This window comes from Aspergillus undulatus (genome assembly GCF_047715775.1).
Source record: "Aspergillus undulatus strain CBS 261.88 unplaced genomic scaffold BDV17scaffold_24, whole genome shotgun sequence".
NCBI lineage: Eukaryota > Fungi > Ascomycota > Eurotiomycetes > Eurotiales > Aspergillaceae > Aspergillus > Aspergillus undulatus.
The window spans coordinates 333,239-358,639 of NW_027396628.1; the positions used below are offsets into that span (position 1 = coordinate 333,239).

At 51.3% G+C, this 25,401-nt stretch overlaps 11 protein-coding genes across 11 annotated transcripts; 6 read left to right on the forward strand and 5 right to left on the reverse strand.

Moving 5' to 3' along the window:
• The first annotated feature begins 136 nt into the window (after window positions 1-136).
• BDV17DRAFT_90625 (uncharacterized protein) lies at window positions 137-1,142 on the forward strand. The gene is made up of 2 exons (XM_073765319.1): window positions 137-800; window positions 849-1,142. The coding sequence occupies exons 1-2, from the start codon at window positions 318-320 to the stop codon at window positions 1,035-1,037; spliced, it is 672 nt and encodes a 223-aa protein (XP_073615612.1). The 5' UTR covers window positions 137-317; the 3' UTR covers window positions 1,038-1,142.
• Window positions 1,143-1,549: 407 nt separating this feature from the next.
• On the reverse strand, window positions 1,550-2,877 carry BDV17DRAFT_298460 (polysaccharide lyase family 1 protein; the record flags this gene model as incomplete). The annotated part of the gene is made up of 2 exons (XM_073763696.1): window positions 1,550-2,691; window positions 2,735-2,877. 2 exons carry the CDS (start codon window positions 2,875-2,877, stop codon window positions 1,671-1,673), a joined length of 1,164 nt encoding a protein of 387 aa, XP_073615613.1. The 3' UTR covers window positions 1,550-1,670.
• A 501-nt stretch (window positions 2,878-3,378) lies between these two features.
• Window positions 3,379-4,458, reverse strand: BDV17DRAFT_291405 (uncharacterized protein; the record flags this gene model as incomplete). The annotated part of the gene is made up of 3 exons (XM_073762123.1): window positions 3,379-3,888; window positions 3,946-4,222; window positions 4,265-4,458. 3 exons carry the CDS (start codon window positions 4,456-4,458, stop codon window positions 3,379-3,381), a joined length of 981 nt encoding a protein of 326 aa, XP_073615614.1.
• A 523-nt stretch (window positions 4,459-4,981) lies between these two features.
• On the reverse strand, window positions 4,982-8,565 carry BDV17DRAFT_298463 (oleate hydratase; the record flags this gene model as incomplete). The annotated part of the gene is made up of 6 exons (XM_073763697.1): window positions 8,206-8,565; window positions 7,572-8,158; window positions 7,190-7,518; window positions 6,317-6,767; window positions 5,102-6,239; window positions 4,982-5,032 (listed from the first exon to the last, which is right to left on the reverse strand). Exons 1-6 carry the CDS (start codon window positions 8,515-8,517, stop codon window positions 4,982-4,984), a joined length of 2,868 nt encoding a protein of 955 aa, XP_073615615.1. The 5' UTR covers window positions 8,518-8,565.
• A 1,670-nt stretch (window positions 8,566-10,235) lies between these two features.
• BDV17DRAFT_263565 (Nitroreductase-like protein) lies at window positions 10,236-11,393 on the forward strand. The gene is made up of 3 exons (XM_073757921.1): window positions 10,236-10,908; window positions 10,957-11,071; window positions 11,119-11,393. The coding sequence occupies exons 1-3, from the start codon at window positions 10,582-10,584 to the stop codon at window positions 11,325-11,327; spliced, it is 651 nt and encodes a 216-aa protein (XP_073615616.1). The 5' UTR covers window positions 10,236-10,581; the 3' UTR covers window positions 11,328-11,393.
• Window positions 11,394-11,450: 57 nt separating this feature from the next.
• BDV17DRAFT_291409 (RTA1 domain-containing protein) lies at window positions 11,451-12,413 on the reverse strand (the record flags this gene model as incomplete). Its single annotated transcript, XM_073762124.1, has 2 exons — window positions 11,451-12,130; window positions 12,227-12,413. 2 exons carry the CDS (start codon window positions 12,411-12,413, stop codon window positions 11,451-11,453), a joined length of 867 nt encoding a protein of 288 aa, XP_073615617.1.
• Window positions 12,414-12,917: 504 nt separating this feature from the next.
• Window positions 12,918-14,367, reverse strand: BDV17DRAFT_263567 (Zn(II)2Cys6 transcription factor domain-containing protein). Its single transcript, XM_073757922.1, has 2 exons — window positions 14,253-14,367; window positions 12,918-14,172 (listed from the first exon to the last, which is right to left on the reverse strand). Exons 1-2 carry the CDS (start codon window positions 14,352-14,354, stop codon window positions 12,979-12,981), a joined length of 1,296 nt encoding a protein of 431 aa, XP_073615618.1. The 5' UTR covers window positions 14,355-14,367; the 3' UTR covers window positions 12,918-12,978.
• A 172-nt stretch (window positions 14,368-14,539) lies between these two features.
• BDV17DRAFT_263568 (uncharacterized protein) lies at window positions 14,540-15,563 on the forward strand. Its single transcript, XM_073757923.1, has 2 exons — window positions 14,540-14,811; window positions 14,869-15,563. The coding sequence occupies exons 1-2, from the start codon at window positions 14,733-14,735 to the stop codon at window positions 15,528-15,530; spliced, it is 741 nt and encodes a 246-aa protein (XP_073615619.1). The 5' UTR covers window positions 14,540-14,732; the 3' UTR covers window positions 15,531-15,563.
• Window positions 15,564-18,799: 3,236 nt separating this feature from the next.
• On the forward strand, window positions 18,800-20,077 carry BDV17DRAFT_90677 (uncharacterized protein). The gene has a single exon (XM_073765320.1). The coding sequence runs from the start codon at window positions 19,064-19,066 to the stop codon at window positions 19,919-19,921; it is 858 nt and encodes a 285-aa protein (XP_073615620.1). The 5' UTR covers window positions 18,800-19,063; the 3' UTR covers window positions 19,922-20,077.
• A 3,132-nt stretch (window positions 20,078-23,209) lies between these two features.
• On the forward strand, window positions 23,210-23,774 carry BDV17DRAFT_291413 (uncharacterized protein; the record flags this gene model as incomplete). The annotated part of the gene is made up of 2 exons (XM_073762125.1): window positions 23,210-23,371; window positions 23,490-23,774. The coding sequence occupies 2 exons, from the start codon at window positions 23,210-23,212 to the stop codon at window positions 23,772-23,774; spliced, it is 447 nt and encodes a 148-aa protein (XP_073615621.1).
• A 658-nt stretch (window positions 23,775-24,432) lies between these two features.
• Window positions 24,433-24,988, forward strand: BDV17DRAFT_291414 (uncharacterized protein; the record flags this gene model as incomplete). The annotated part of the gene is made up of 2 exons (XM_073762126.1): window positions 24,433-24,656; window positions 24,736-24,988. 2 exons carry the CDS (start codon window positions 24,433-24,435, stop codon window positions 24,986-24,988), a joined length of 477 nt encoding a protein of 158 aa, XP_073615622.1.
• Between the last annotated feature and the right edge of the window lie 413 nt (window positions 24,989-25,401).

A 25,401-nucleotide genomic window follows, 5' to 3' on the forward strand; every position in this document is an offset into this window, starting at 1 on the left:
GGTGGCTGAATGCAGGTCTCAAAGCCCAGAAGGCTGAGACATTGGCCGTGAGTTAATCGGTGTCCTTGATCCAAAGACGTTGGCAAGATATGGAAGGAAGAGAAGGAGGAGAGAAGATGCCCGACGGGAGGAACATAATGCCAAGACTTTGTGCCAAGACTCGTGATTTATGAAGCCTCAGGCAGCAAGTTCCGACTTCCAGTCGGATCTTTCCTTTTCTCTCCTGATCTCTTTCGACACTTTCGTCAATTCGTCCGTACTCTGCATTATGGAAATCTACTCCGGAAGTCAAATTGGCAGCTGGATGCCGGTGGTACATGACGTCCACGCCTGTCGCAAACCTCACCTCCTCTCCGATATATCTATGTGATGTCGCAGGAGCTGGTCCACACCGATCATTTAACCAATGTGGTGGAGCTCGCTACGATATATCCAACCGCGCGATTGATAGCTCGTTCAGCGGAAAACACCCTGGTCCTCGAGCTGGAAATGGCAATAGGGCTTTCAGCCGCGGAATGTTCGTCCGGAGGGGCCGCAATATAAGCTTCGTGGCCGGGTCAGCGTTGCATACGATAGACTCTCCCACGTCATTGACATCCGCGTCTCCCGGAACACCAAGAGCCTTCGCCCCCCTCTCAGCTTCTCTGCATCATTCACCTGCACTTGCTGAATGTCGAAATAATTTTTTGCCCTGCGTATGCATTTCGCCGTCCAGCTCGTCAACCTCAGCTCATGCAAGTCATCGCGAAACCGAGTTAGTCAGGAAATACCAGGGAGATTGTACTCAGCACCACCAAACAGTATGAATCTTTCCAAGGTTGCCTAACAACAAACTGACGAGTCTAGAGATGCCTGCGCTCGATTCACTCGCAATAGCCACGCAGAGACAAGTCCTCGAAAGAAGAAATTGGGCCAACGACAACCGCGGCCCTGTACTCGTCTTCGTCATCGTTTTCATCGTCGGTATGGCCATAGTCCTGATCTACTTATACCGAATGTGGATGCGACACAGGGCATCCCGGGAGGCCTACGAGTAGTGTGAAATGGCTACTATTTGTTTACGAAGGACCCTTTTTGACATGTACGGTTAATGATAATGCGCTGCAAATACCAAGCACGGTTGCAATTCCGAAACTTGCCCGCTATTCACAGGTACCTTTTTTCAGAAAGCCTAGGTATGTATCGAGAGAAAGCGTAAACCAGCCGTTGAACAGCGCTTCATGCCCTGCCACGGATGACACTAAGAAATGGATTCTGTTTGTTTTAAAAACATGCGTCAAGCAAAATATGCTTCATATTCCTCTTGTTCAATGACCAAACCCTCTTCAACCGTCTTGCAGTCTCAGGCCATGGAGAGAACAAACATCGATCTCGAGGATATGCTTTTACGCAATGGGAAAGGAAGGTCGGAATTACGAACCGACATTGTTAGGTAAGGACAAAATGGCAGATGTCTCAAATCGACGAACCGTGCTGTCGACTAGATCTAGGTCTAGGATTTTCAGTTGAATAGTGCTACCGTCGACTCGCTGGGCAGTTCACAAGTTCTCCGAACTCGCACCGATTTTTTGCTCAGATTGTTCATGGTGAGAAAAAGACGAGGCTAATATATGGATTTGGCTAACGGAGATCAGACATGCTAATAAAAAGCACAGCGAAAATTGATATAACTAGATCTTACCCACACCAGCGTTAGCGACAACAGTGATGGGCACGTCTGCAACGCCATAAGCATCTACCAAGTTGTCCGTGTACTGCGCAAACTCATCCAAAACCGCCTGCTCGGTCAGCTCGGGCCAAGTGCCAGACCCAGCCAACCGATTCCACTCGCAGATATATCCGAGAGAAGCAGTGCACGCGCTCGCCGAGGCAACAGTGGGCACATTATACACCAGTGCACCGCTTCTCAACGTCGTGTCGGTAACCGGGGTCGTCACAATGTCGAAGTAGTTGCCTTCCAGCAACACCCAGGTGTTGGTATCAATGTCAAAAGCGTGACCGCCGACATTCTGAAAATAGTTGTTCACCCCGTGGAAGAGAATGTGGCTATCGGTGTTGGCGGTTCCCAAGTGCGGTGCTCGGCCGGACACATCGTGCAGCCAGTTACCCTCGAAGGTGTACCAGTCTTGCTCGCCGATCAGCAACAGAGTCCAGTAGTGCTTCCCATTGCAGCCTGATGACCACTCAGTCACACCATCAAACTCATTGTTCGAGATGGTGACGTGGCCGGCGGCACCCCAGCCAGAAACGATAAACTGCCGCCCGGCAAGGGAGAACTTGTTGTGGTCGATCCAGACCTGGTCGCAGTCATCGAGTGTGATGGCGTCTCCACCCCAGACGTACTGCGGGTTCAACTCGGTGATGTGGATGTTCTGGATAATGACATTGCTTGCACCACCGCGGATGCGCAGTCCCTTGCCGCGGAGGACACCTGCACTGCCGACACCGACGATACTCTTGTTACTGCCGACGTCGAGAGGCGAGGGGCCGGCGTTGTCATATGTGCATGAAATCCAGGTACCGTCGCATGTGTCCTGAATCGAAGCTTGACCGGCACTGGTGCCGCCTTCGCAGGTGGTTGTTGCCGTGCTGCAGCACTGTCCGGTCGTTTCGCCTTCGGTGCCGATGAAGTTCCACTCGCGGTCGATAAGAATGGTCCGGGGTGTGTCGTCGATGATCCATTCAATCAGCCTGTCTTATTAGCTTGGGCCATTGAAGCGGACGGGAGACATACTCGTCCAAGCTGGAAGGGGTCTGAGGCGTCGCATCACCTCCACCAGTTGTCCCAACCGCGAAACCGGTTGGGGTGCCGACGACCTGCGCGGCCGCAGACTGAAGAAGGAATGCAAACAGAGAGGATAGGGCGGCTTTCTTCATTTTCGCGACTTCGACGAACCCTTGGAAACTTTTCCAAGTTGAGCTCGTGAACTCTGATCGGCGGTACCTGAGACGAACAGGTGCTCTTTATACTGCACAATTACGCCATGGCCCTTCCGACCAAGAAATATAGATTACCTCAATAAGCTACACCGTTCAGATAAATTACCCGGCGTGGATAAAAGGAGCGTTCACCGTCTCGGATTGCGGAACTATCGACAGAACAAGCACCAATGCCGAGTCAACCCCCTGTCATTGCGGAGAAAGCGAACGGACATCAGGTTCATAGATGTCTCTAATTATAACATCCGCAGAACACGCCCTACCGGGAACTACAAAATCTACGAACCCCGATCAAATAATCCAATGAGACGTCAATATATTGGCGATCTATTATACGGAACTCTCTCGAGAGTGGCAATTCCCCTGTGGGAACAAGCAATTACCACGAAACGCCAATAACAGCGGACACAAGCCAACCACTATCAAAAAACACGCGAGTCAACAGGTGCCCCATACAGGCTGCTGATTGGTGTTGAAATAGGATGGAAACAACATCTGCAGCCCCTGGAGCAAACCCCACTGATCGCCTGACTCAGTCACGACGTCGACCACACTGTTGCAGGTGAGGTCGTTAGCACCCAGCCCTAACTCCGCGAAATAATCATCCCGTCCATCGAACCCCGGAGCCGGGGACTGCATTCGTGTGCGATTGGACGTCCAGAATTCTTCGCGAGGCGAGTGAGGCAGCAGCTGTAAAGAGGCTGCAGACGACAAAGACGCGAGCCTCCGATAGGCAAGTTGGCCTTCGGCTTCATCGGCACTCTCATACCCATTTCCATCTTCAGAGGGCGAAGGAACGAGAATGCCTGAGCATGATGTGCCTAGATGAGAGATCGGATCTTCGAAATAGCACATGTCGTACTCATCACCTGTGTCTGTACCTGCCCAGTCCTCATCATCCCCACCCTCACTCCCCGCATCGCAATCGTCCTCCTTGGCATCCAGAAACTTCCCAAGTTTCTCCTCCACCTCGTTCACCGAGTCCCGTCATAGAACTCGAATGACCTCCGGCGGAATGACCGAAGGTTCAGTTCGACTAGCAGCACTTGTCTCGTCGCTTCCCTCCAGGTGAAGACCAGATCCGTCATCTGTCCCGATTGCGGCCCCCGCTTGGACTCGGTACATAATCTTGTCCTGCCCCACGCCCTGCGTAGACGGGAAAATCATCGTGAAGTCGGCCGTCAAAACCGGTGCTGATCCGTTATTACTCTTGCAAGTGATAGTGTCAAGCGGGCTCGAGTTCGAAGACGCGTTGTCCGTTCCGGGGGTAGTTGCTGTTGCGCTGGCCCGGGTCTACCCCCGGCCAGGTGTCACCAGGTCGTACCAGCAGCGCATGCAGTGGATATCCTGTGAGTATTGTGAAGACTTGAAAGTTTCGCGCTTGATCTGGATTGGGTATGCCGGTCGCGGGAGAAGAGATTTTGTGCGGATCGCGTCTGTAAGATCGGTGCAGGCGTCGAGGGTAAATGAGGCGATGTGACCGCAGGCGCGGTGGTTCTGGCAAGTGTGTTGGCACATCTTGCTGTATCGAACTAAGAAATGTGGCTGATCGAGTAGGTGGTATATATAGCAGGAAGCCTGAACAATGTCCTTGACTTTGAGTATATCCTTTTTGGAAGTCTAACAATTGACTTGGGCAGACTGGACCGCCCGGGGTTTTTATAGCTCCAGCTGAAGATCAAGTACAAGGATAAAATAATTATAGAATGAAGAGGAGTGCTTCTTATCGAAGTTGTGTCTTTGACAGCTCATTATCTACGCCCATTGTCTAGGCCCATTGTCATCATTGATCTAAAGGTCGTCTTTGTCTGATCATGAAACCTGCAATGCCTTGGATCTTTGAGAAGCGAAACGGCTTATACATCGTTCATTACCACTTTATTTTATCTGTAATGAACCTTCTATTCTTTGTCTAACCAGACTCGTCTAGATCCAAGAGGTACAAGCAAAGAACACTAAACGTAATAGCCCTAACAACGACCAATCAGCAGAAACCATAGCCATACCATCTCGTATGGCTTCTTATACATACTTCCAATTCCTACTTGAGCCCCAAAAATGACACAGCTGAATCCCTCTTACTCCTCCTCCTCTTAACCTCACCTCCAGATGCAGTCCCTGATCCAACCCCACCTCCAACACTACTAAGCCCCCTATAAACCTCCACCCCCACCAACTCCCTAACAGCCCTCTGCGCCCCCCTCACACTATAATCAGCCGTAACAACAACCTCTTTCGCAATCTCCACGAACGGCCCGATAACCGCCATATTCGTCATCCCCTTCGGAATAACACCCGGTCGGTCTGTGGGATTTCTCGGGAGGAGGGTCGCAGCGGCCCGAGGCTGGATACAGGGTATTGTTATTGCACTTTCAAGAATCGGATCCATTTCTTCCTGGGGGATGTGTAAGTGCTTCAAAATCTCTGTGAGTATTTCCCGACCCGAGCATTGAAGCATTGGTTTGGTGATGTATGTACCGTTCTTCTCGGGGTGCAGGGCGTAGCCGTAGCATACTTTTATATGACGCGGTTGAGATGGAAAGAGTGGTTGGGTCGGGACATTGACTGTCATCAGCCACGGTGTGTCCTTGAACATCAGAAGTCGATTTGGACGATCGCTACGTCCCAATTCATCCTCGCCCAATATGCTAGCCAACCTCTCGAAAAACCCATCATCATTCTCAAGCGTAATCGTAAACGACTCCAACCGACTTGACTGCAACCTCGTACAGAAATTATAAGCGTTCCCGAACTTGACATGTTTTGTACAGAGTTCCAGCCAAAGGAGCCAATTCTCATCTAATTCTGCCGTTATCTGACTTGCGTTTGGGTCGTCCGCGGTATCGAAGTTAGGGCTTAGGGAGGAGGTATCGAAGGATGGGGGCGCGTGGTTGTTGGAACCTGTTACGATGGACGAGAATATTGAGCCGAGGTTTACGATGACGATGTCGTCGGCGTTGAGCGATATTGTCGTTTCTTCCTTCGGAATTGAAGAGCTTCGTGCACCACTAGAGGCAGAGTCAGAGTCAGCTGGACATGTCACGATCTTCGTGACTCGTGTGGGATCGGACGGATCGTTAGGATTATCGTTTGCGAAGAGGATATCTGCTATTGTGGTGTTGAAGCGAAAATCTACCCCGCTCGACTGTAGGAAGTGGGCTATCGGTGCGATGATCGATTCATGGACATTATATCTTCCCATGTCCAGGAGGTGCGGGTAGTTCAGGTCGTGCAGGTTATGGAATCGCTTAAGGTACCGGCGGAATTCGGCGGCGGAGTGGGAGGGTTTGAGGCCGAATCTGTATACAATTCAAACAATGTTAGAAACCTGCTGCATACATCTGGCTTGGGCATGGGTGAGATGAGATTGACATACGTGGTCGCAAGCCCAACCCAATACCCCGTCCGAAAGAACCCCTGCGAGAAACAATCACAGATCCTCGCTCTCCCCAACACCTTCTCACTCTTCGTCGCAAGAAGGACCATCTCCATCCGATCGCGCAGGCCCAGTCCCATCTTATTCGCATGCACCCGTCCAACGCCATTACCAACCCTCTTACTCGTAAGAAATTTCGCCCGACCTTTATCCCTCACAGGACTAACATCCAACCCCCTCGCAAACTCAAGTACCTCATCACGAACCGTCCTCGACGGATCATTCATCGATGGAACAAGTGAGAGTAAATTGTCCATGCAAGCATCGTTAAACTGGGGCCTTATCCCCGCGCGAAAGTCGTAGCCTTTCTGTGAATCGCCGTAGCTTCGCGTTGTTTCGCCTGCCGCGGAGAGGGTCTCGATTATGTGGATGCGTGATGGGGGAACGTGTGCTTCGCGGAGGAGATGCACGGCTGCTGTTAGGGATGCGAGGCCGCTGCCTAGGATGTAAGCGTCTAGGTTGGAGGGGTCACGGGGCATTTTCTTGGGATTGGAAAGTTTTACCTAGGTAGAAGAAGGAGGGATTAGATTGAGGTTGAGGTTGGGTTGGAGAGGTTGTAAGGCGGTTGAGGGAACCATGGAACTGAAGGATGGAGCATTTGGTGTGACGACACACTGACATTGTAGACTCTTAACTGTGTATATATAGAAGAGCATCTATCGCTTCAAGGACGGGGGAGATCAGGATTCCCAGCGTCGGGGTTGACGATCTCGTATTTCGCAGCCTCTGCGCTGGGTAACTCAGGCGCGAACGGCGCTTGACCCCGTCGCTCCTTCTTCAGAAGCTCGCGAATCTCCGCCACCGATTTTCGACCTTTGCCTTCGAAATACTTCGGTCCAAGATCCTCCAGATCAAATCCTCGCGGGTAGTACTTGTCGTCCTCGTCACCGGGCAGGGGCATGCCCATCGCCCAGCTTACCCATGCGCCGGGACCCCAGCGGTTCCAAATTGTCGGCTTCACGTAGTAGGGAATTGCCTCGTAGATGTTGACGTAGTAGCGTCCGTACTCGTTTGGCTTGTCGGTGAATATATCAATGCGCTGGAAGTTTGGTCGCGGGAGGGCTAGATAGCGCAGGTAGAACTTGCGGACGGCGACCAAGGAGGAGAAGATTGATTTGTATACCTTCGATGGGGGTTGGTACCTATGTCTGTCAGCAAACTCGACTGAAAATAGATGAATAGGTAGTCGACCTACATCATAGCCTCTCGCAACCGATCATCCATCACACAAGACGCAAAATTGACTCCGATCGGCTTCAGGAATCGGGGCAGCGTATACACAAGCACGTCCATCGTTTTATCCGCCACTTCCTTGTTTGAAGGGCTCGGTTTCATATAATCCTCTTCATACTTGAGACTCCACGCACGGAGCTCTTCAAGAAAATGCAGTCCGTCGCGAAACGCATGCGGTGCCGAAGGCAAGTCCGCGAAGCTGATTTCCAGCGCATCGCCGAGGCTCTTCCAGTATGTACCAATAGCGCACTGCTCCAGTTCAGTGAGAGAGCGCCACTCGAACATGTCAATGAAGCGGATAGGCTCTAGGGCAAATAGGCTCAGGGTGTATAGCATATCAGGCTCCAGGATCTTGCCGCTGCTTCGGTATCCGGTATGTAGAAATTTAGTGCGAGCGATTGCTGTCTGGGCGCGCTCGGAGGATGGCTCGAAGGCCACGAATTGTCCGATTAGGGCGCCCGTATCGGCATACCGCTTGAATGATGTGGCGGGGTTCGAGAACTGGGATGTCTTAAGGAGGAGGGCGGATATCGTCGGGATGCCGTATGTCTGTCCATGTCAGTCCGTCAACTGTATACATAAAGGCTCGGTAGTACCCTAAACAAAGCGAACTGCAACGCCTTGAGCGACGCCGACGGGAATTCCGTCACCAACATCGACTTTTGAATCGCCCAGGCGTCCTGATCTGTCATTGAAGCCATCCCCTCTCGGGTGGTATATTTGCGATACACTTTCTGCAGGCGCCTCAGCCGTCGGTATCGGAGAGTTCGCTGAAGGAGTAAATATGCGGCGAGGACAGCAGCCAACAAACCCCTGCGTTTCCTGGGTTCCCTCCAAAACTCCAGCAGGAGAGTCCTGATGGGAAGCTGCTTGAGGCTAAGCATGACTTGAGCAATTCGCTTGTCCATGGTGATCTATGTTGTGAGTTCTATATTCGACAGAAGATCCCTGGTTCACAGGACCTTTATAATTGCAGCTGGGCCATCAGCCCACATTCCGTATATCGTGGCGAAAGATCAGTGAGAATGGATATGGAAAGCACAATACCGATGCGTCTTTCCCAACCTCACTGGTGCTTTAGAGGACGCCGTTGCATGTGCGCGATGATCGGCAGCCGGACCGAGGAATGACTCGAATGCCAGCGCGGGGCTAAGAACCTCTCAGAGGGCTTCGATATCTCATGCTTAGTCGCCTTAGCTGAGTCGCGTCTTCAGGAAGGATAATATCGGCGAATAACCGAGGAAAGAGCGACCCAGAGAGTAAACTGAGTTCCGGAGAGTCGATCCCGAGATAATATGTTGGGCCACCGAACTGACTCGCCGGAACTGACACCCAGGGTCTGATATCACTGATCAGATAATTACCCCATTGTTCCGTTTTGAAACCCATGTTGGCCGTTGATGATGGAGGTCATGTGCTCAGGTCATGCGCTGTCTCGGGACAGCAGAATGAAGACGTTGCCCTAATTCCACTACCGAAGGTAAGGAACTGCCAACCAAACCCTATGTATCGTCAATCTGGAGACCTTGAAATCTATGGTGAGGATTATAGCACTCCAGCTTCGACGGAATAGGATGCCGTCCGGGGTTGTTTTCCGCTCAAAGTTTGTTCAAGAGGACCGCATCGACACCCAAAAAATGCCAGTTCTGAGCCATACCGATGCCGCTTGAGACGACGCGCCTCTTCGAACGATCAAGACACAGCGGAAGCACCCTCCGAACACGATGGATATGGAAAAAAAATCTTCCAAAGTGGAGCGTACTCGGACCTAAGAATATCCTGTCAGGGGCATGTTTGGCATATTCATCAAGTGAAAGTGCAATTTCCCGAAGGCGCGGTCAGGGGAGGATTCAAGTTAACTACCATGTGCATTTGCAGCTTGCAGCCCTGACCATGCCCAGGAGGCTGCTGAATCTCGTATCGGCTTTCCAGCAGACGATCCGCGTGCCATAGGAATGGTCTTGTCGTGGTGCTACACCCGAGAATACAACAGCGCAGGCAGTGGGAGTGTGCCATCGCTACTCGACAAATCTGGGTTGATCACACCACTTGAGTACTTTGGGGTATACTTGGCTGCCGCCGATAAACTCGGGGTCACTGGTCTCAAGGAGCACGCGCGTGGGAAACTGATAGGGTGGATGGGCGCTTGCTATGATTATCCCCGGTTTGTGAAAGTCGCCGGGCGAGTCTGGCGGGAAGTGCCACAGCACGAGCTGATAATTCGCGGCAAAGTGATCTCCACTATTGTGAGGAACTATAAGGAGATCCGAACGCTGAAGAGCGGGATAGAACTTCTGGGGGCAACCCCGATCTGGCACTGAAGGTGCTCGATAAGATGGAGTCATTGTGTCCGGGCTTGCAAAAAAGAGATTCGTCGCGATTACAAATGGGTTCCTAGTTGGAAACAGGTGCCTACCACGTGAATCTAGTATGCTCAACCACGACATTCATAACTACCATGGTGTATTATTGTCGAGCAATAGTCTGGACAGCGGTCACGTGAATATACGCTTCCCAAATAGGAAAACGCAGTGTGATCACGTGAAATACCACGTGCACGTAACCGAGAGATCGGGAATCTGACATCCCGCAGAGCTTGGCCTCACACACGTCCACTAACAAGCTGCTCGGTTCCTGGGCGACAGAGAGGGAAACAGCCGGAATGTGGTGGTACCATTGGATAATCACAACCGAGTCAGTCGCTGACTTGTCCCCGAAGGATCAGAGTAAGACAGTGACAAAGAAAGTGTCGGAAATGCCCCCAAATTTCTAATCAGCGGCCACCGCTGACAAAACGGTTCCTGGCTCCATCGGACCTCAGCCGTGCCTGTGATTGGCTGCCCATGATGGGATATTCGGAGTGCGGAATTAGAAAGACGCCCATATAAATCCACTGCCGCTCCATGGTAAGATGCCCCTCATTCTCATCTCACATCTGAAAGCATCGCAGCTACAGCCCAGCAACCATCACAATGTCTGTCCAGTTCAAAAACCAGGCCACTGCCACCCTCCTTGACGCTGTCAAGACCCGCCGCACCATCTACGGCCTCAAGGCCGAGAGCCCCATCTCCGATGACACCATCGAGGCCATTGTCCGCGATGCTGTCCTGCATGTCCCCAGCTCTTTCAACACCCAGACTTCTCGCGTTGTTCTCCTGCTGAAGGAGGAACACAAGAAGGCGTGGGATATTGCTCTCCAGGCCATGGAGGGTCTTGTTGCCGCCGGTGCCCTGCCCAAGGAGGCCTACGAGTCTTCCACCAAGCCCAAGCTTGAGGGATTCCGTGCTGCCTATGGAACTGTAAGCCACCACTCTATTTTGAATTATGGATCGAAGCTAATTGTGTAGGTTCTCTTCTTCGTCGACTACGACGCCCTCAAGGACATCAAGGAGAAGTTTGCCATTTACGCCGACAAGTTCGACCCCTTCGCTCTCGAGTCCAACGCTATGTCGCAGTACTTTGGTATGTCAGCTCCTATTGCTACTACTTCAGAGTACTAACATTCACAGTATGGACTACTCTCGCCTCCGAGGGCCTCGGTGCCAACCTGCAGCACTACAGCCCCCTGATTGACGAGCAAATCACGCGCCAGTGGAACATCCCCGCCAGCTGGAAGCTCGACGCCCAGCTTGTCTTTGGAACTCCCACCTCCGGCCCTCTTGACAAGACTTTTGCTCCTATCGAAGACCGCTTCAAGGTCTACGGCAAGTCCGCATAGATATAGACATTTGCATCAACTTACATAAACTAGCATAGCGCATCATGAATCAACGCATTGAATGAATCAAGAACTCCTAACAAAAGAAACCCTAACCAGTGACGTCCGTCTGACCAAGTGAATTTATTTATCCCCCAAAAGCTCCATATCCCCCCTCATCCCCCTAAGCACCCTCCTCGCCCTCTTCACAAGCCGTCCAGGATGCCAAACAACCCAAACCCCCATAAGCACAGCCATAAGCGCCGCATCGAAAACATAGATATAAACCTCACTCTCCCGCACAGGCGCCCCCTTTGGCGACCCAAACTCAATCGTCCGCACCAAATTCCTCAAAATCATACACCCGCACAAGCCATACAGCACGTACATATAAACCTTCCAACCCTGCGCCTCAGGCGAAAGACTCACCCCCGTCGGCTGGTCACTGAGTCGTTTCTGAAACTTCACAGCAAGCAGCACAAACCCAATAAACACAAGCAGCGTAAACACCAACCCCGCAATGACGACTTTATTCCCGATACTTATGATCTGCGCGTCCCCCGTGACTTGGATCCCCGCGCCGGCGAGCTGCGTCAGGAGACAGATTATGTCATTTAGCATGAACAACGTCGTCATTCGTTTGGGTCGCATTGGGGCGTGGTGCTCTGCGTCTAACGCTGTGATGAAGCGCGATAAACTCATGTATATACTCGCTGCGAGGAGCGGCGGCGCGCAGAGGAGGAGCATTTGCTGTTGCGCCCAGGGGCCGATCCCCGTTCTGTTGTCGTGGCTGCGTGCGCGGCCGTGGTAGCCGAATGTTCCGCCTATCGAATTTTGATTTGTTAGTATTTCCTATCCCGAGTAGCTTCCTGAACGGTAACAGGTAAGGATGGCGGGAGTTGCGTGGTGACGTGACGTACAGACTCCGCCGAGGACGAACGGGATAAAGTATGCTGCCCGGTAGGGGAACATAAGAACAAAGTGGGTGACTGTTGCAATGCCGAAAATTGCCATGAAGGCGTAGCCCGCTGTGAGGGAGGGGTTGTAGGGGTAGAATTCGACCCAGGGGCTTGACCCGTTGACGCCGGGGTGGAAGGTGAAGTCCATCTTATCTTTGGTTGCTGGAAGCGTACAACAGAAAAACGGTAGAGAAATGAATAGCGATTTATATTTGATAAAATGTTGAAGATAGATCCAGCTGGTCTGGCCTGGTCTCATTTTTATAACAAATCGAGGGCCTACGAGCGTTTCAACGGATTACTCCTTTCGGTAATATAGGAACGAATACGGGTGGGGTGGCCGACAAAGCTTCGGTGTCGGTGCGGGACGCCAGAGTCTGGGATGCAGATATTTTGAGCTCGATCGACATTAATTCTCTTCTTTATATGGAATCATGTCACTTATCTTGGTGGACTAGATTGGATAGGAGTCTACTGGTCGGTTCGTATAAGGCAGCAAGATACTCTGCGTCGTGGGATCTGAGGATCTCCACTCCGAGTCTCCGTAACTATAGAAGACTTTGCATCTTACCTACAGGATCTCTAAAATAAGGTGCATTGTACGTAGCATTACTCCACTGATCCAACGCCACCTACTTACTTTTGTCTTGCCCAGCCTAATATTAAGTGCTTATTGTGACATCACCAAGCAAGTAGCTCCCTAACAATAACTACTATACAAATCCCACAACCTCCTCAGGCCACTCAATCCAAGCATGAAACGCCTCGGACAAACAAGCCCTAATCCCCCTGAAAATATGCCGGTCCCAACCCCGCATGAACCAAACGCGCTGCATGAATCTGAGTAGTATAGCCCAGTGCGCGAGGATCACAAGCGCGATGGGATCCTTCGCCTCAAGCTTATCAATCATGGATGGCGATTGTCGAAACGTCCAGCCCATTATGTAGACCATTAAGCCTGTCGGGTCTTTGCCGGCTTTTGTATCCTGGTACGTGCCCTCGAACGAGCCTACTAGGTCGTTTATGGAGACAGTGTAGAGGGCTTTGTCTTGTTCGTTGCTGAGTGTTGAGATCATGGCTTTGACTTTTTCGAGCTGGTGGAAGTGGCGCGAGAATTCGTCGGATAGATCCATTGGAGGGGGAAGGCCAGGGATTTGATCCTTTTCAGTCGACTCTGTAGGAGCCAGTACGCCTGTAAATATCTCCGACTGCTTCTGGGCTAGGATCGCACGAACCCCATGAAGGAGAACCAGCCATTCCGACTTTCCCTTGGCATTGAAAACAAGGTACTCGCCGTCTCTGGGTCCGCGCGCGAAGTACGCAAAACAGATCATGACAGCCGCGATATAGATGTGCTGGCAATTATTCGAATCAAGCATATCCAACGCAAGAACCGAAGTCACCGAGCGCACGCCGAATGCAAAATGCTGATCTGCCTGCCGGATATAACTCTCCCGGCTATGCGGGTACAGCCAGGAAAGATGCAGAGCTGAAAGCGTAAGAAGTAAATGTAAGATGGAGTGAAATGTTAGGCCCCATTGCGGAACATGAGTTTGCCATAGTGCCGTTGCCGTTTCGTCTGCCAGAGTGCGGTACGTTGAAGTCGTGAAGTGGTGGAAGAGGCGTAGATCTAGTAGGGAGATTCCTTCTCCGGAATTTGAATTGGGGGCTCCTGTAGGTAGAGAGGGTGTGTCGCACTGTATTGCGATGGATTTGGATTGAGAGCCTGATTCATCCTGTGCTTGTGATTGCGACTGGGGCGATGCGACGGCCTGGTACTTTGATTGTCGGAATTTGAACTGCTGCGGGGGTGTTGCGCCTTCGGATGGAGATCTCGAGGACGCTTGGAAGTCGCATTCTATTGAGTGTAGAAGGCAGTTGTTGCATATTGGCTTTTTTTCGTCGCACTGCATGGGAGTTAGCGTTGTTTAATTGATAAATATATTTGAGAACGATCCCCTATCAAGAGGATCAGGAGAGCACCAACCTTCACCCGCCGCTTTTTACAATTCTCACATCCATTGCGACTCTTGCGATGAGTTCTTCGCGAGCGAATCTTTTGGTTGACCTGCTTTGTGTTCGTGTCCATTGCGATGTAGAAGATGGTGGTGAGGGTGAAGAGTCGTCGTATTCGTTCCATTTCTTCCCCTTTTGCAATGTTTCTGCCTGGGGCACTAATCGGCGTCACCTGACTCGCCTGCATCTATTCTTGACATCGCGCATCCACCCGCCTTTACACTCATGGTTCACGACTATGAAACACGTCCGGCGCGCCGTAATTCGTCTGTCTCTCGCTTTCCTAGTCTGTGAGTTGTCTGTGAGTTGTCTAAACCCCGTGGCTGGGTTGCCGAACAAATCAATCACTGCCTAGCGTTCCGCCCAACAGCCACGCGTCGAAGGTATCTCACCACGGACGTTGGCTTGTCTACATTAACATACGCAGAGGGCCATGTGAGATCTTGCAGCTATGCAGAAATATCTTACGCGCTGCACATTCAAGCTGCGTGGTCTGTCACCGCCATGTCATGCCCAGCGGCGTTCACTTAGTTGGTTTATCACCGCGTATCCCCTTCAATGTATTCGAGAACTGACCCCTAATATAGCTCCGTCAACTAAGGAAAGTCTGTTTACATATACCTCAGGTAGATTCGTTTACAACGAGCAGCTGCGGCTGCGGGAGCGATATGTGAAGTTCGACCCCTCTGCCCTTTCGAGGGAAGCCGAGAGGGTTCTGGGCTTTCAACATGGCCTTGCCTCCAGTATCACAAAGCTTGCTGAGGGCGGCTTCAGTCGTGTCTTCCTATTGACTATGGAAGATGGATTTGAGGCCATCATGAAGATCCCCTACCGTCTTGCGCGCCCCAAGTATTATGTTACAGCCAGTGAAGCTGCGACTCTGCAGTATCCCCACACCAAAGGAATCCCAGTCCCGAAGCTATATGGATATTCCAGCTCTGACGGAGATGAGGTTGGTGTTGAGTATAGCATCATGGAAAGGGCTCCAGGCGTCGGACTGCAAACTCGATGGCTCGACATGAACGCACGACAACGACATAATCTTGCTTCAAGCTTCGTTGAAATCGAAAAGAACCTGTTCGACCTTCCATTGAGCGCCATAGGTAGCATATACTTCAAGAAAGATCTGCCTTCTGAACTTCAAGCCGCACTGTATGGCAGGGACAGCGACGGAGATCAGGATTCCGATACTTTCTGCGTAGGCCCAACGGCAGATTACATATTGGAGAGGAAAAATCCTCCTGCGTGATTCGATTGTTCTATCTATCTACCCCGGATCCCCAGCATAGCCCTCACCTCAACACATTGCTGGGGCCTGGTATCCTGTTTCTAGAGGAAAGGCCAAGACGCCGCGGCCTCTTTCAAGGTACTCATGCGGTTAAGAGTGTCGGCCATTCTACGTGATACGACAAACGTAGAAGCAATTGGGTATCCATCTATTGTCTTTTGCGAATTGTCAGGTAAATTATCAATTTCATGTTCCAGCATCGCCCAGCCCTAGCATGCGCATGGATCGGATCTCATTTTGTAACAGAGCATCTCGCTCTGTAGACTTTTCTCGAGTACGCGATCTCGCCTTTTTAGTTCCCAGGATAAATGCTGGCCATGCCCACGTCATTTTTTCGCCGTTCCTTGACTCAAAATCTCCCTTGGACTCTCTCTCTGGCCCCCACCATTTATGCGTGCGGTGTATGCTATAACCATACCAACCGCTAACTAGGAACCCAACCATCCCCAAGTCATCCAAACTCAGAAGTAGCCAGATATTCACCTCGCTAAATGAAGCGAGGCAGAATCTCAAGTATCGCATCAGCCTTCTCCTTCTCCCTGCGCTTCACTGAGAGTTTGCTGCGCCCCTGCCTGGAGAAATTGCGATTGGCGACCAGTCCATGGCTAGAGCATCTGCACGAGTACATTTGGACGAGTGCCACCCACTAAGGGTGTTAACATTCCGCAATCGACAAAATGGTGAAAAAAGTTATTTCATGATCGTAGAAGTTTCTGCTCACGCGGGACTTCATGTCCCGCCTCCCAAGATTTCGATGATTGCATTGTATGCTAGTGCGTCCTTGTCCATCTGCGGCCCAGGTATGTTTGTGTGTGAGCTTTAGAGTAAAGATAATGCGTTGGATTGATGGGACCCGGCTTGACAGGTCAACGAGTTTGTTGAGCTTCTGCCAGAGAACCACCAATTCACAGGGGTGGTTGGTTGTTTGGACAGGGTACCTAGTGTTGGATTGGGTTCGTAGGAAGTGGAGAACATAATGAGTGCAAGAAAACACTATGGGTGTTCTAGACAGAAAGAATAGACATATACGTAGCAGGGTGATGATTGTGGAAGATTCTGTGTCGCAGTTCAAGCAAAAAAGGATAGAATTCGCGAGAGTACCCAGGGGCCATGAGTCACGCTGCTCATATAATTCATTGTTCGCGGTCTGGGCTGGGAACGATTGGAGTGGAAGGAACCTCCGTTCGCGCCGGAATCGAAAACACGCGGCCAAATTGACAGAGTTAATGTAGACTGCTGGCTTTACACGTACTACTCCTCATGGAAGGTCGCTTAGTCTGCATGTAATAACTATCCGATCCGCAGTCGGACAACACTTGCCCCAAGGGAACTTGTAGGCCGCCACCTCCCCCGGTGTCGTTCTCAGTACGACCACGGAGCGTCATCCCGATAACTTTCAGTTATAACCACATGGCTAACCAGGTGGCTTACAATAGTAATAGCCCTCGTACCTCCGACAACAGGAGACATACGTGCCAAGGAGTGAATCAAATTCGTCTTACTATGCCGGGATCGATCTATCTAGAAATGGGGTCAATGTCAGTGCAACTCCAAGGGTGGGAAGACTTTTAATGGTTATTAACGAAGTATCCAAGTACCGTACCCTCTGCAGTGTAGATTCGAGCAACCAGCCACTCCTGCGTTGGAAAGTGTGAAACCGACCAGGGTCGATATGACCGATCGGATGGGAAGGCAAGCGGAAGGCCCGGGCCCCAGTAGCAAACAGTAACCTGCCTCATAGGGACTTCTTCAGAACTTTCCAGTCAATATCTCATAATTGAAATTGGCCTCAAGAACCCCGCTCGACCACTCCGGTCTGGGGTTGGGCTGTGTGGTTGTCTATCTGCACAGGGTCGAATTTAGTAGCGACGTTCATGGAGCAGGCTGGTAAGAAGCTGGTGGAACCTCGATAGTAATAAACTACTGCTGTTCCGGCAACAATGAGACATGAGAGGCAGCCAGTCTCATGCAGACAATCATAGAAGCCATAAGAGGTGCTTAAGGTATACCGCAATCCCTCTTTGGCATCACATTGATCCGGGATATGGGTTGCGTTATGACCCTGGTCGGAGACGTCACTTGTGGTCCTTGCAATCGGTCTAGGGTTGAAATACACAGAGCGTGGGTCTTAGCCGAGTCGCTCTTTCAACTACCATCAGGACCCGGCGGTAGGCGGGATATATGAGTGCAAATTGCTAGGGTGCCCAATGTTAGGTATACTCAAATACACAAGATATGAGGGAGGTGGATCCCGCGGAGGATTAGGCATAAATATTATTGTGCTGACTTGCTGACTACCCGGGCCCCTTCATAGCCTCCGTAGATAAAAATTTTTATTGCACTCTGGATGCTTCAATTCGTAGAGATTACAGTGGAGCTGGGTAGACTGTGCCTCAGCCCCGCTGAGCTGTTGCCAGTTGGGAGGGTCATGTCGAAGCATAAAGCTCGAGTCCGAGCTGGACAGTTTGAAGACGTTCACTGTTTGCGGGGAGCTGAGGGAGGTCCCGGGGAAGAAAGAAATACAAAGAGGGGTCGCTAAGGCGCATGGAGCAGACTTTGTCCCCCGAGTAAGGAGCTGAGCAGCAGCATAAATAGGCAGGGCGGATGACCAGCGCAAGGATCTAGTTCAGCCCTGCGGGCAGGAAGAAGGTAAAGAGTAAGACGGAGAATATCACCTAACGAAAACCGGAGCTCCCACCGTGTCTGCCTTGAGCAAATTGCAAACATCCAATGCCCCGATGGCTTACAGTGCAAACTTCAAGAAAGAGATGCCTGGTACTCGTGCTCGTGCCCACTGCGATGATGCTATGGCCCCCAACCTCATTTCCACCGCCGTGGAGCTAGCGGCTCCGCCACGGTGACAATCACTACCTGATGAAGTGCCAGAGGCAAAGGCAAGAGGAGACGAAAAGCTGGAGAGCAAATGAGCGGCTGAGATGAGCGTTGAATTGCGATCGCGCTGCATAGCCTCGGGAGGCGCCCTTCAAAGCCGCATTCGCATGCTGGTTGGGGCTCCGCTGCAGCGGAGTTGGAAATCTGACTGAGCCTCGAGATGATTATTATGGCGCGGTCATTCTAATTTTTCTCTTTGCCGTATTAAATAAAGAAGACTGGACTCAGGATCCTTGCTGGTTTCTTATCCTCATCATGAATTTTTTTCAACCGCGCTCGTCCGTGGAACCAACATGTCTGGAAAGATGCATTACCCCCGCCCATCATCGTTGACTTCGTCGTCGCTGGCTGGTAAGTTACCTACCTCTTTCTTTGTCGCTCCCGTCGTTACACTGCATAAGCTCACCGAACAAAGGCGAGTGCAAAAAAGCCGAGAGGATTCTCGATTCGTTCATCAACCCGGATGTCGTCAGCATAGACAAGCGAATCCCGCGCAAGGTGCTCGAGAATGCGAAAGTGAGTCTCGGCAATCTTTGGCGCTCTTTCAAGCCCCATTAACGAATTACTAGGGTCTCGCAGTATTTACCGTTTTAGAAGTCGGCATGATGCGCTCGCTCCGCTTTGGCTCCGGACTTGTCGTCGCCCGTCTTGCCAATGGAACCTGGTCGGCGCCCTCAGCGATTGCAACGGGCAAACTGATGGCCAAGGGCCAGTTTGGAATGGAGCTCACAGACTACGTGTATGTGTTCAACAGCGATGCGGCGGTCGAGAAGTTCTCGCAGGCGAGGACCTTTACACTAGGCCAGGACGTCTCCATCGCGGTTGGACCGTTCGGACGCAGTGCGGAGCTAGCAGGGGACTCATACGCGGCGGATATATTCGCTTATTGCAAGACGCGCACTGTATTTGGAGGCTCAACGCTAGAGGGTGCGACGATTGGCGAGCGCGTCGATGCGAATAAGAAGATGTATCAGAAACCGGTCACGCCGCGGCATCTGCTCCGTGGGGAAGTCACCCTGCCGCCAGAGACGTATCCGCTCATGAAGATACTGCATTCGACATGGCTGCGGTCGCCGGTGGCAAGGAGTTCGTCGCTTGACAAGGGTCCCAAGATCGTGAGGAAAGTCCCGCAGCAGTCAATGGCCACTGAGCTGCCGAATGAGCCGACTAAAAACTTTTCGGCGCCATCGCCTGTGACGATATCGCCGGTGACAGAAGACAACCGGTTCTACGGACACAAGATCCCGTCACCGCATCAGATCACGATAGAGGTCACAGATTGGTCGGCGGTCGAGCTGCCCCTAAGCCTGACGAACAATCCAGACACCCAGCGAAGGTCGCTTGACACACAGTCTGATCCGTCGCCCCCACGATGTCCGACCGTTCACAGGCCCGGAAGGCGTTCTTGGAGCACATCTTCTGCTGGGAGTTGGAGTCATCATGATCCCTTGCATTTTTAAGCGTTGCATGACCGGCGAGTCAAGTGCGGCTAGATTGCGTTCACATTGTATATAGACTTGTCTGGATAGATACCCCGTATATATGACGATCATATGATAGGTAGCAACTAAAGGAGAGCTTTAGACTGTTGCTCAGGAGACGAAGTATCGTAGGTGCCATCCTTTGGCCTGGCAAAGAAGACCATCAGGTAGAACGCAGCTCGAGCCGCGCGCTACGGTCGCAATTGGTCTGTTGGTAAGATACTCAGGATCACGCTTTTCAAATTTGCAGATGGCACATTTACTCAGCTCTTCAAGGTCTTGTTGGTCATGTCAAAGTGCGAGAACTGCAGAAAAACCCAGGTTCAATGGTTGGGTGATTCCCTTGCTGCTGGCCGTCATTGCCGATGAAGGCAGCGAGGCCAGCGGTCGCCAAAACTGAAAGCCCGCAAAATATGGCAGTACGACAATTGCTGCCTCTGGATTGAACAGATTAACGCAGTCAAGATGCTGGCGTTTCGGTAGGGAAGATGGTGAGTGATGGAAGTGCTTGAGCTGGGAGAGCGAGCTGCAGGAAGGCAGGTTATGCATGCATGTGTTGACTCATCAGATGCATAAACTCTGCTGTGCTGTCACCCCCAGCCTTCTTTGAGGAGGCCGACTTCGAGCTCCCCCAAATAGCCCAAACAGTTATCTTTTCAGGGCCAACGACCTGGAACTGGCCTACTCGTCCATTGCGTCACCGCGCGATTTTCAATTGCTCGCAACCGTCTTGCGCCGTCAAGAGAGCCGAGGATCGGGCGACGCGAAATGCGACTTCAAAGACTCGACCACAGCCAAGGTATTCTAGTATCCTAGTGGCCGAGTACGGGTTCTCTGGATCTGGATTTGTCTTGTGAAGAAACCTCGAACGATAAGGTTTCTTTCAAGCCCCAACGCGGGCGTGGGCTACGTAGTTCCATGGACATGACCACTCCTTTCGCAGCTTGCTGCAGGCGATCTGATAGGGGTAGGGCAAGTCGTTTTCTCAATTCGGGAGACAGGTGATGGCAGACTTGGGAGGAAACTCTCTTCAGAGAAGAAGAGTGATAATTTTGCATTGTTGCTGTCAGGATTCGTCTCCCTCGGAGGCAAGCAAAAAAAAAAAAAAAAAAAAAAAAAAAAAAAAAAAGGGTATCATGAGTCGCCAGTGAGAAGCTCTAGATCGGCGCTCTAGCCAATTCGAAAAGTTCGCTCTTTGTCCTGCATGGCAGGGGAAAGGTTCACGAAACTAGCAAGCTCCGCACGATGCACACGAGAACGGCAAAGCGCTTGTACAAGAGCATCTGCACGACGACCATTCGAGCCTATACCAGATGGACTGATTACCTCTCCCATGGGTAAACGGCCTAGTAATAGACGGGAGACTACTCAATTGGTGCTTCAAATTTGATTTGCCTTTTCTTCTACTTGTGTGTACATCTCCCAAAAGCCAGTACTCAAATAATAATTATTATAACGCTGAAGAATCCTATCAGTTCATAAGAGCCTGGATCCTACATTCCTGGATGGGCTACAAAGAAGCAAACATTGATGGAGCAACCGTCAGGCATAGATTTCTTCAATATCACAACAAAACAACGTAACCATTTTAGATGAACCAGGCTAGACCACGAATGGCAAAAAATGAAAGACCTGAATACCGTAGCCACATAGTCGAGTTCCAGCGAGCGAAAAGAAAAGCAAAAGAACACGGCAGATCACTGAAGTAACGAATAGACAGATTCGCAAGTCACACGAGCGGGGCGGGGAGAAGACGAAACAGAGGAAAAGAAGAGGAAGAGAGGCCGCAGAATCTGAAGATGCATATGCTCCTGCAGATCAGTGGGCAGGGGGAGGTGGCAATAGGGCAGCCCAAGGTTGACCCCTAGACCTATCTTCAAGCAGCTTTCTGTGTCGGTTCAGTTCATCTACTTGCCTAGCAGAAAGATGATTGAACTGCTGATCCCTGGGATAGGTGTTGAGCAGACGCCACACATCTTCGGCGTCCTTCTCGCTCTTGGCTAGCGAACTTCTCTCCCGACAACTTGCGGCCTCGATCGTTAGTAACTGGGCAGAGTACAAGAGAGGAATTGCACGACAGCCCCCGGTTGTTGAGACTGACCTTGATGCCGGGAACCACATCGACTTGAACCTGCTGGCGTTCAACTTTGATCATAAAGCGGCCCCCAACGTCCTCGCAGGAACTCCCCCGATGGTTCACTCTGCGTGACGGCAAAGCCCAAGTCCTGATGAGATAGTAAGTTTGGGTTGTGCTGCAAGAGAAAATATGGGACGTTGTACTTACATCAGTAGTTCGATAGGACATGTGATGCACGACCACCGCGCCTCCGATGGCGGCAATCCTTACTGATTGAATCTCAGAGTTATTGTTGAGTGCTGACTTTGTTTGGCAATATGAACAGGCTAGAATTACAGATAGTCGCAGCCTCTTCCTTTCGCCCCAGTATATCTTCCAAAGAAGAGCCAGCTCAATACCCTCCTCATTCTCCGCGCCATGGAGCCAGGCATCCAGGAACACCCGAAACAAAGTTTTAAGAATACGCAGGTGCAACAATGCATATATTTTCTTATCACTAGGAGATTTGCTCGAACCTACCGAAAATGCCATTGGCGCAGAACTACCCCAGCCAACGAGGGGTTGCCTCGTTAGACGGACTCGTAGACGGCACAGGGCCTTAGGTCATGCCATAGTTCCAAGACATCGGGTAGAAGAATCCTGTGCTAGTGGGCGAGTTAGTGGCTGATTTGGAGTCGTGATGAGACAATACCACTTAGTCTTCCTGCTTTCTGCATACTGCTGGCGACGTAGAAGGGTTCCTTGCTGGGCTCTTCCCGAGCCAGCATTTCTGAGCGCGGTGGTTCCCTACCCCTGACTATTTTAACACTTTCGATTATAAGTAATATAGTTTAGACTGTAGTAGACTGTAGTTGCCTATGTTAAAAGGCTATTTCTGTATATAACTTTTGGATACCTGGTGAGAGTTGGAGACCCAAGCGCACTTGCTGAGCAAGCCCTAGTCCACTTAGAGAGATTGCCGTTGCAGCCAACAAACTATTTCGCGATAAAACGAGCCCCGCTTAGGTTCACGCAGATTGCCATCTTGTTATAGCGGGGTTCTGCGAGTTCCCTGCTCACCGGAGAGAATATCATTTCGAAACGGGACCGTAGAGCAACGAGGAGCGCTGCTATTTAGCTTTCGTTGTCCCCAACACCCAAACAAAAAGCTGACCGTGGTATTCCCAGTTCAACATTTAAAAAAAATTGCAATGTCCGTACAGAGACTTCCGTACTCCGCACCGCGCGAGGACTTTATCAACGCTCTTAAACGCGACGGCTGCGTGATCGTCCAGAACTTCACAACCCTTGAGACCCTCGAACAAGCTCGTCGCGAGGTCGAGCTATACTTGAATAAGGAGAATAACAGTGAGGTTGGAGGCAATCAGGAGCCCTGACATCAAATCGAATTATGAAACTCAGTATCCTAACAAGTCCGAAAGCCCTTAACGGGGGCACAAAACAAGCACCCGCCTGATCGGCCGCAGCAAGACGGTTCGCGAGCAGTTCTTCTCAGACCCTCTATACCAAGACCTAGCGGAGGAATTCCTCGCAATAACCACAACCAACTGGTACAATGAAGAACCATCTACTAACACCACACACCCGCTCCTATCCATTTCGATTACAATGGACATTCGGCCAGGTGCACAGGCGCAGAAGCTCCACCACGACGACAAGAACCACCACGCTCGACATACCCGAGTCGAGACCTACCCAGAATCCAAGGACAAGCCAGCACCTCTCCTCCCCCCGCCCCCCAAGATGCTACTGTAGTACTCTGGCGGGTGAGACACCAACTCATCGTAAGAAGTAAGGCTGGAGACGTTAGCTGCACAGACACGAACCAGCCTGCCAGATTCAAGCCACGCTGACCGCAAGAGGCAGCTTACAGCGCTGCAATGAGGTTTAGGTTTTGTCGGGATGAAGACTATGAGTTCAGGATGCCAGGCGGTAGGTGAGGCGCAGTCGCCCCCAAAATAGACAGCGCTAACCCTACAACGCTGCATGATCGACGTCAGCAGAGACCACCACTTGCGATTGGCAGGACCGCAACCAACAGGAGGCCCTTCAGATGGTGCTTGGCATCTTGCAGGATGAGACAGGCAGTGGACAGTAGCACTGGTCATCGATTCTCACGTCGTGGGCAGGTATGGAACTACGCTGGCGCCAATGGGCGACAGGAGCATCATTAGGGCTGAGTTGAGCTTGCGAGGAACATCTCCATATCGGTATGAGACATGATGATCTGTATACACATCAGAGAGACAAAAATAAGACTGACACATCGCAAGAGAACATATAAAGGGTCCTCGAGTTCCTCGAGTTCTGGTCATCATTTCCAATCTTCTCTTGTCTACTCCCCAACGAGTTCACTTGAACACTATAACCACTATCATCTCAAACCAATCCCATCCACAAACCAAACGCCAAAATGAAGACCACCTTCGCTACTCTCGCTCTTTCCCTCGCCGGCGTCATGGCCGCCCCAGCAACCGACTCCATCAAGCGCCAGCAGGCCCCCGACTTCCCCTACAGCATCTCCAGCATCTCGCTCAAGCACATCACCGAGAGCAACGCCTACAACTACATCTTCTCCGTGACCCAGTACACCTCCACCGGCGAGCCCTCGATTGGCACCACCTGCCAGACATCCTGGTTTGTCTCCTTCCCCAATCCTCATTGACCCTTCGCACCCGAGTCAGTACGCAAAACTAATCATGGATGAAAACCCCAGGAACCCCTCCGTTCCCGCTGGTCCCGAGAACCCCCAGGGATGCGCCCACAAGGACTTCTCGTTCTACTTCCCAAGTGGCGTCCCGAGCCTCGAGAACTACGAACTCACTGTTACTGGTCCCGCCGGCCAGGTTTCTGGTCAGATTGCCGCCGGCCCTAAGTATCAGTGTGGTCCTTACGAGGGACACCTTAACGATGTTGATTATGAGTGCAAGTCTACCAACGGTGGTCGGTTTGTGTTCCCTCTTATTTAGTGGTTTATCCTTGAGTGTCTTTGAATGGGAGGAGTGGGTTGGGGGATTTATGGATGAGCATTCCGGGATTTAGACTGTGGTTTAGTTTGCTTTTGCATTGCTGTTTGTTTTCAGTCCTTACTGTGCTCTTGTTGTTCCATTGGACTAGCATTGCGAAGTCGGCAGACTGTTTACAGACTTAGTATCTGACGTAGAATACATACGTTGTCTACACTACACCATATCCTCGCTCTCAACCCGAGATCAACCCAGAGCACTGGAACCCGACTAATCCTATATGTCTTACTTCTACATTCCCAATGGAAAATCAAGGCGCCCTAGGACCTCTCTTCTTGGGGCGTACCCGGATCCCGTATAAACCTCTTATCTCTCGTGTATCGCCCAAGTGCGAAAAAAAAAGGAAGTCCCGCATG

Bases quoted from the DNA above. Each gene is read 5' to 3' on its own strand.
- BDV17DRAFT_90625 (XM_073765319.1), top strand. From the start codon at position 318: ATGACGTCCACGCCTGTCGCAAACCTCACCTCCTCTCCGATATATCTA. The intron at 801-848 runs GTATGAATCTTT...ACGAGTCTAGAG, and splicing joins GTACTCAGCACCACCAAACA to ATGCCTGCGCTCGATTCACT.
- BDV17DRAFT_263565 (XM_073757921.1), top strand. From the start codon at position 10,582: ATGTCTGTCCAGTTCAAAAACCAGGCCACTGCCACCCTCCTTGACGCT. The intron at 10,909-10,956 runs GTAAGCCACCAC...CTAATTGTGTAG, and splicing joins TCCGTGCTGCCTATGGAACT to GTTCTCTTCTTCGTCGACTA. The intron at 11,072-11,118 runs GTATGTCAGCTC...TAACATTCACAG, and splicing joins CGCTATGTCGCAGTACTTTG to TATGGACTACTCTCGCCTCC.
- BDV17DRAFT_263567 (XM_073757922.1), bottom strand. From the start codon at position 14,354: ATGGACACGAACACAAAGCAGGTCAACCAAAAGATTCGCTCGCGAAGA. The intron at 14,173-14,252 runs GTTGGTGCTCTC...ACTCCCATGCAG, and splicing joins GTAAAAAGCGGCGGGTGAAG to TGCGACGAAAAAAAGCCAAT.
- BDV17DRAFT_263568 (XM_073757923.1), top strand. From the start codon at position 14,733: ATGCAGAAATATCTTACGCGCTGCACATTCAAGCTGCGTGGTCTGTCA. The intron at 14,812-14,868 runs GTTGGTTTATCA...CCCCTAATATAG, and splicing joins TGCCCAGCGGCGTTCACTTA to CTCCGTCAACTAAGGAAAGT.
- BDV17DRAFT_90677 (XM_073765320.1), top strand. From the start codon at position 19,064: ATGATGCGCTCGCTCCGCTTTGGCTCCGGACTTGTCGTCGCCCGTCTT.